This window comes from Myotis davidii, unplaced genomic scaffold (assembly GCF_000327345.1).
Source record: "Myotis davidii unplaced genomic scaffold, ASM32734v1 scaffold299, whole genome shotgun sequence".
Classification (NCBI taxonomy): domain Eukaryota; kingdom Metazoa; phylum Chordata; class Mammalia; order Chiroptera; family Vespertilionidae; genus Myotis; species Myotis davidii.
The window spans coordinates 5,205,934-5,212,830 of record NW_006293088.1 but is presented as its reverse complement, the minus strand read 5'-3'; the positions used below and the strand labels follow the sequence as shown (position 1 = coordinate 5,212,830).

At 53.8% G+C, this 6,897-nt stretch overlaps 1 protein-coding gene across 1 annotated transcript in view; it reads right to left on the bottom strand.

Annotated features, from left to right (window-relative positions):
- The window catches only part of NPPB (natriuretic peptide B), a 7,655-nt gene extending 5,222 nt beyond the window's left edge, over positions 1-2,433 (bottom strand). The window contains exons 1-2 of the mRNA XM_006766795.1: positions 2,302-2,433; positions 1,774-2,084 (exon numbers count right to left, since the gene is read on the bottom strand). Of these exons, the coding sequence (XP_006766858.1) occupies positions 1,774-2,084; positions 2,302-2,433 (443 nt within the window). The remainder of the gene's footprint in view (positions 1-1,773; positions 2,085-2,301) is intronic.
- Positions 2,434-6,897: the final 4,464 nt, after the last annotated feature.

Below are 6,897 nucleotides of genomic sequence, written 5' to 3'. Positions count from 1 at the left end.
TATCTCTCTCACTCCCTCTCCCTTCCTCTCTGAAACCAATAAAAATATATTTTAAAAATAAATAAAACAGAAAAGAAAGCCTCCCCAACCTCCACTTGCTTGCCCAGCGCTTGAGGCTGTGTCCCCACCAGTAAGACACCGTTGGGACCTCCAAACAAACACGGGGTTTGGGGGTTGTTGTTGTTACTTGGTGCTTTTGGTTATTTCATGATGAATTGTTTTGAATACACGGAGACAAGTCAGTTTCCAAAGAAAAACTTTAATGTTGACTTTACCTCGTCATGGAAAATTAGGGCTCAAAGGTAAGAACCGTCTAGGATGGAGGGCTCACCCCCATTCAGGAGTGCAAATGAGATGTGTCTTGGCCCCTTTGCACAGGCGCACACGCACGCGCACGTGCGCACACACACACATACACACACACATGCACACTCCGCCCCCAGTCTCAGAGGTGTTAGCTTAGACCTTCTGGAAACGGCAGGCACCAGGGAGAGGGCCTCTGAGGGAACCACAGGCAGAGGAGAGACCAGTGGGACACGCCCTCGGGCTGCAGGTAAGCATCAGGGTCCCTGCTGCTCTTGGACAGACAGTCTCTGGGAAGTGTCCCAGTTGCTTGAGGTATTTATAGACATTTCAGAGCATGAAGACTCTTAAAGGAGAAAAGAGCCTCCCCGCCCGGCCAGCGTGGCTCAGTGGTTGAGTGAGCGTCGACCTACGAACCAGGAGGTCACGGTTTGAATCCTGGTCAGGGCACATGCTTGAGTTACAGTCTCGATCCCCAGTAGAAGGTGTGCAGGAGGCAGCCGATCAATGATTCTCATCATTGATGTTTCTATCTCTCTCACTCCCTCTCCCTTGCTCTCTGAAACCAATAAAAATATATTTTAAAAATAAATAAAACAGAAAAGAAAGCCTCCACAACCTCCACTTGCTTGCCCAGCGCTTGAGGCTGTGTCCCCACCAGTAAGACACCGTTGGGACCTCCAAACAAACACGGGGTTTGGGGGTTGTTGTTGTTACTTGGTGCTTTTGGTTATTTCATGATGAATTGTTTTGAATACACGGAGACAAGTCAGTTTCCAAAGAAAAACTTTAATGTTGACTTTACCTCGTCATGGAAAATTAGGGCTCAAAGGTAAGAACCGTCATATATAAAACAATCCAATAAATTAAGAAATAATAAATAAATAGGAGTTGCTTCAAAGGGGACCAGGGGGTCGATCGGGAGTCGGGCGTAGATCTCTGCGGCCAGGACTTGCTCCTAATGCCTCTTCAGCACTGTGGGGAGAGAGTGGTGATGGTGTTGGCGAGGGAGACAGGCAGATCCGAGCTTCTCCCCCAGCGCCATCCCTGCCACCGCCGTGTCCCGCCCCATCCTCAGCTGATCTGAATATTTGAGGTTTTGGAATAATCCATCTCTTGGATGCTCAGTTTCCTATCTGTAAACGGGATTGTGGCCGCCCTGGTGACCCCGCCCTCAGTCTTTGCAGCTACAAACAGGTGAGGGGAAACCAGGAGGAAATATTTAGGGCTCTCTCTGCTCCAAGGAGGGGCTGCCAGGTAGGACTGAACTCCACCCGGAACCATTTCTGTGCTTGTGACAACAGAGGCAGGTGGTGGGTGCAAGGTGGGTGAGTCTCATGGGCTTGGTCATGACTGGTGTCCACAGGGATGTAGTCCCAGAAAGGCCCCCCTTGGCCTGAGGACCGTCCGCAAGAGGGAGTGATGTCCAGGTGGCCCTTTCTCGGGGTGTGGTCCCAAGAGACAACATACCCACGCGTGACTGCACTGGTGGAACCCACGGGAATGGGGGTGGGGGTGCCCAGGGTGCTGGGAGGGAGCTCACCATTGCAGCCCAGGCCAGTGGAGGAGCCGATCCGGTCCATCCTGCCCCCGAAGCAGCCCGAGTCACGCATCCTCTTGAGGCTCTGGAGGACATGGTCATGGAGCCCAAGACCGGCAGCAGAAGCTGCCTGCCTGGCCGCTCCGGCTGCTTTAGAACTGCGTCCTTGCTGGAGGGGCTCTGGGGCGGTCTGCTCCTCCTGCCGCTCCCCAACTGTGCCCGGAAGATGGTCCCGCAGCTCCTGCAATGGATGGGAAGAGCCCGAGCCTCAGGAACCCTCACCTGAGCCCAACTACCCTCGATGGTGCCCAAGTGAACCGACCACTTGGGTACAGGGTCCTGGCTCCCAATCTGGCCACTTTCTGGTTCCCAAGGTGACCTCTGTGACGGTAGGCAGAAACCTGCTGGTTTCGGCTGCCCAGTATCCAGCCCTGATGCCTGAATGCAGCCCTGCTCACCTGGACTCTGGACAGTTCCAAGTCAGGGCCTGGGCTAGGGCCACCCAGCGGGTGCGAACGACCTCCTAGCAGCATGAGGTGCAAGAACAGAAGGAGCAAGAGCGCCCTGGACAGCCCCGTCTGCGGGTCCATGTTGCTGGAGAAGCAGGTTACCGGCTCACCTCCCGTTCCACGGGCGGGCACTCTCCTGGATCCTCCCGCATCCAGGGCCGCCCTGGACAGCCCCGTCTGCGGGTCCATGTTGCTGGAGAAGCGGGCAGAAGCTGCTGCGGCTGCTCTGTCGGGGTTTACCGGCGGGCGGGCACTCTCCTGGATCCTCCCGCATCCGGGGCCTTTTTATCCCGAGCCTCGGTGCCCACAGGCCCTGCCCTCTGGGATTATCTCTGATTTATCAGTCACATTCCCACCCGCTGAGCTCAGGGCTGGGGAATGCACCCCTCAGTGCCTGGGACACGACTCACCAGGGCTGGAGGCAGAGGAGAGCAGGCCTTGTATAGAAATGGGCCTGGCTGGGGAGGGGAAGGCAGGAGCACCGGGCGGGTGGGAGGCGGTATCTCACCTCCCCTTTCATTTCCCGGCAAAAATCCCGGGACCTTAGAGTGGCGCTTTCCCGTCCCTCCCCACCCCCAACAATTCCTGGAAAGGGAAGGGAGGACGCCAGCTTATGGGGGCCCTACACAAGTGAGGGTGCAGGGGTGACTCAGAGCGCGAACAGCCCCAGCAACACCCCACCACTGCAGCGCATCTTCCCTCTCGCCGCCGCCAGTTCCTTTGCTGTGATCTCCAGCGGGTGGGTCTCCCCTGCGCCCTGATCGCTGTCCATGGTGCTGATCTCCCTGAGCCAATTCAACGCACGAGGTCTTCCTCCAACAACGCAGGTGTAGCCAGAAAGACAAGTGTGGGGCAGAGACAAGACAACCCGCCACCCCCGCCTCCCACAGCCCTCTGCACTAGGATGCTAATTCTCCAATGTCACCTCAGTGAAAGCCTGGGTGTGACAAGGAACTTCTGGAATGCTGACCCTGCTTCCAACCCTTAAAGGGGAGAGCTGATTTGGCTGGAATTTTGAGAGGCAAGGCCTAGAGATGAAGTCATCCAGAAATGCCTCCCGGTGCCAACACCTCTTCTCCGTCACCAGGCCAACGTATAACGGAAAAGGCAGGGATAACGGGGGATGGTTATCTGTTGGGTGGGGCCTGGAGGTGTGAGGACCGCCCTCCCTCGTGCCTCCCGGGGCTGCTCATCTGTGGTCTAATTCCCGTTAGCAGCCGGTCAGGACCTCTCATCTGTGATTACAAATGAGGCTGCGAAGAAAAGCGGTCCTGGGAAGAGACACAGCAGATTAATCCCCTGAAAGTACGCGTGACCAGGGTCACCACCCCTTCCTGATGACCCGCGTTAACAAGCAGCAGGCTGAGGGGGCCAGGTCGCCAGGAAGGCAGGTGGCTTGTGACAGAAGTGGAGAGAGGGCATCACGGGGCAGACGCTGTGGCTTCTAAGCAAATCTTGCCTTTAAAAAAAAAAATAGTGCCTGCCAGGTACAGAGTGACAAAACTACTGCTATTGTTCCTCCTCTTTCAGATGAGGACACTGAGCTCGGGGAGCTCATTTAAATACATACACACACCACAGAACAACTGTGCGGAGGTGAAGTGGCAGCGAGAGAGACGACAAACCCAGCCACGTGTGAAGCGGAGTCCGAGGCGTGGGGGCCGCCGAGGATGGAGAGAAGCCCCGCAGGGGATTACGTGGGAGAACCGCCTGCATCTATGCAAAGGGCAGGAGTGATGGCCACTCCAGCTGCTGGTCGAGTCCTTCCAGAAGCGCTGCTGTACTGAGGCTGCCAGCTCTAACCTACTCGCCTCGAACCCCCTTTCCTGGAGCTGGTGCGGGAACGGCCAAGCCCCAGATCTGGGCTCAGCATTTGGTGGTGGCAGTCGGACAGGCACAAGCAGAACAAGGGCCACGGGCACAGAAGGTCGCCAGGGCGGGAAGCCCCCGGCCAAGCAAAGAGCAATTGTAGGGGGGACTTCACCCCCAGGGTGACCTTTCCTCCCCTAGCACATCACTGGTCATGAGGTTTGGACCCCCTGACCTTTCCTCCCTAGAGATAACATTTAGGCCTCAGTTATATTTCACCTCCAGGCCCAGAGAAGCAGCCAGACCAGACCAGCGACCCCATGGCTGACTTCAAGCCCCCGGCCAAGCAAAGAGCAATTGTAGGGGGGACTTCACCCCCAGGGTGACCTTTCCTCCCCTAGCACATCACTGGTCATGAGGTTTGGACCCCCTGACCTTTCCTCCCTAGAGATAACATTTAGGCCTCAGTTATATTTCACCTCCAGGCCCAGAGAAGCAGCCAAACCAGACCAGCGACCCCATGGCTGACCTCAAAGAGCAGCTGCACTGAGTAATGCCCCCTGCCCTGGGACCCATCGATCCATCAGTGCAGACCACAACCCTGAAAGGACCCCTGGAAAGCTGCTGGATGGTCTATTGAGATCTTTCCCTGCGATCTCCTCTAAGATCACCCTTAGCACACTAAGGACCCAGAATGCTCTCTCTCCTGGCAGCAGCTCTCCCTCCTGGTAGCACACCAGCGGGCCCTTCCCCTTCTCCTTCCCCCTCGTCCTCCCTTCCTCCAGGTGTGTTACCATAACCTTCCTGACTCCCAAGCTCCAGGGGCCCTGCCTTTGCCTCTGTAATTTATTTCCCTCAGCCCATCTCTTCTGTGAATTACTTCTACTTCTGTGCTCTACCAAATAAATCTCCTCACAGTTTGGGTCTTGGCTCTGAATTCTTTTCTAGCCAGAACCCAAGAGCCAAGGTCCGGTCTGACCCAGAGGTCTAACACCCGGCGCCGTGCCCATCATACAACAGTTGGACACGTAGGTGGACTTAAGCTTCTGGGCCTGATTTCGTCGGTGACCTCTGCTTTCTCCTTCTCCACCCCTTCTCTCTCCCCCTCCCTCCCTCTTCTTGTTACGGAATCCTTTAAGCCTCCCTCCCCAGCTGCTCCCTCCCACAGACTGGCAGAGTAAATCTGCTGGAACTGGCGTGTGGGGCTCACAGGTAACTTGTTGGTTGTTGTGTTCTCTGTCTCGTCATACTGCTGAAGGCGTGGGTCATGTGTGGTTTCATTCGCATTCTTCGTTGACCTTATGTGTGTAGATGCATTAACTCCGTTAATCCATTTGATGGACGCGTTTCCTTGATGACTAACGGATCCAGGCAGTCCTCGGGTCACGTTGGACTCGACCTATGTCGTTTCGTGGTTACGTTGCCATCTCCCATTTATTTATATATTTAAAAAAAAGTTCCGTCACTTCGATGTATGTACATATGTGCTTTATGTTTTTATTATTTATTTACCACAAGTAAAGGTCAGGAATTGTTATTTTTCTTTTAAAATTTTTTTACTGTTTCACTTCATTACTGCTGTGTCTGTGCTCCATGTGAGTGATGTCGGGGCTTATGTAGGTGGGTTCTGACATACGGCGAAAATCGCGGTAGGTGGTGCCGTAGGAACCGATCTCCGACGTAACCCAAGACCTACTGTAGTTGCCTTTTGTGCTGGAAATCTTCAGTTCCACCCTTCATCCTCTCCACCCGGCTCAGTACCCCGGGAGGCTGACTTCTATGGCTTATGTATAGACGGGCTTACGGTTCTCCAGCTTCATGTTGGATTCAACCAGTGGTAGGGGGGCAGCAAAATGCAGACGTACATTTTCATCTCGCTCGGGTCTATATTTAGGAGTGGAACTGGTGACTCAGATAGTAACTTTACATTCAATTATTTGAGGAATTCATATATATATATATACCCACACACACACACACACACACACAATCATATAGTACAATCATATATAATTGTAATATCCATCTCAATATTCCTAAAGAACTGTGGTATTATCTTCTTAAATGGTCACTTTATAGCCCATTGAATTTCATATCCTTAATATAATTATTTTCTAAGTAGGTAGATAGTGTCTAGATGTTTTGTTCATCTAAATTTTGCAGCGATAGCCCTGGCCACTGTGCCTCAGTTGATTGGGTGTTGTTCTGTGCACCGGGAGGTTGCCAGTTCGATTCCCGGTCAAGGGCACATGCCCAGATTGCAGGTTCCATTCCCAGTAGGGGACATGCAGGAGGCAGCCAACCAATGTGTTCTCACATCGATGTTTCTCTCTCTCCCTCCCCCCTCCCTCTCTCTCTAAACATCAATAAACGACTCTTTAAAAAAATTATGCTGTTTTAAACAACTTGAAATGTGTAGGCCCTTTGTCCTTTCAGATCAGGGTTCTCCAACCGTGACCCTACAGACACTGGGACCAGATCGGTCTTTGTTGGGGCAGGGTTGGTGGGGTGGGCTGTCCTATGGACTCTGCAGCATTCCTGGCTTCTGCACCCTCACCCAATTGTGACGACCAAAAATGACTCCAGACGATGCCGAACGTCCCCCCGGTGCTGTAGGCGGCGGGAACGGCACCGGTGTTAGACCCATGGGGTCAGACCGGACCTGGGTTCAGCAACGTTGGTACATGGGTTCTGGCTGGGAAAGAACTCATAGCCAAGACCCAAACGAGAACATTT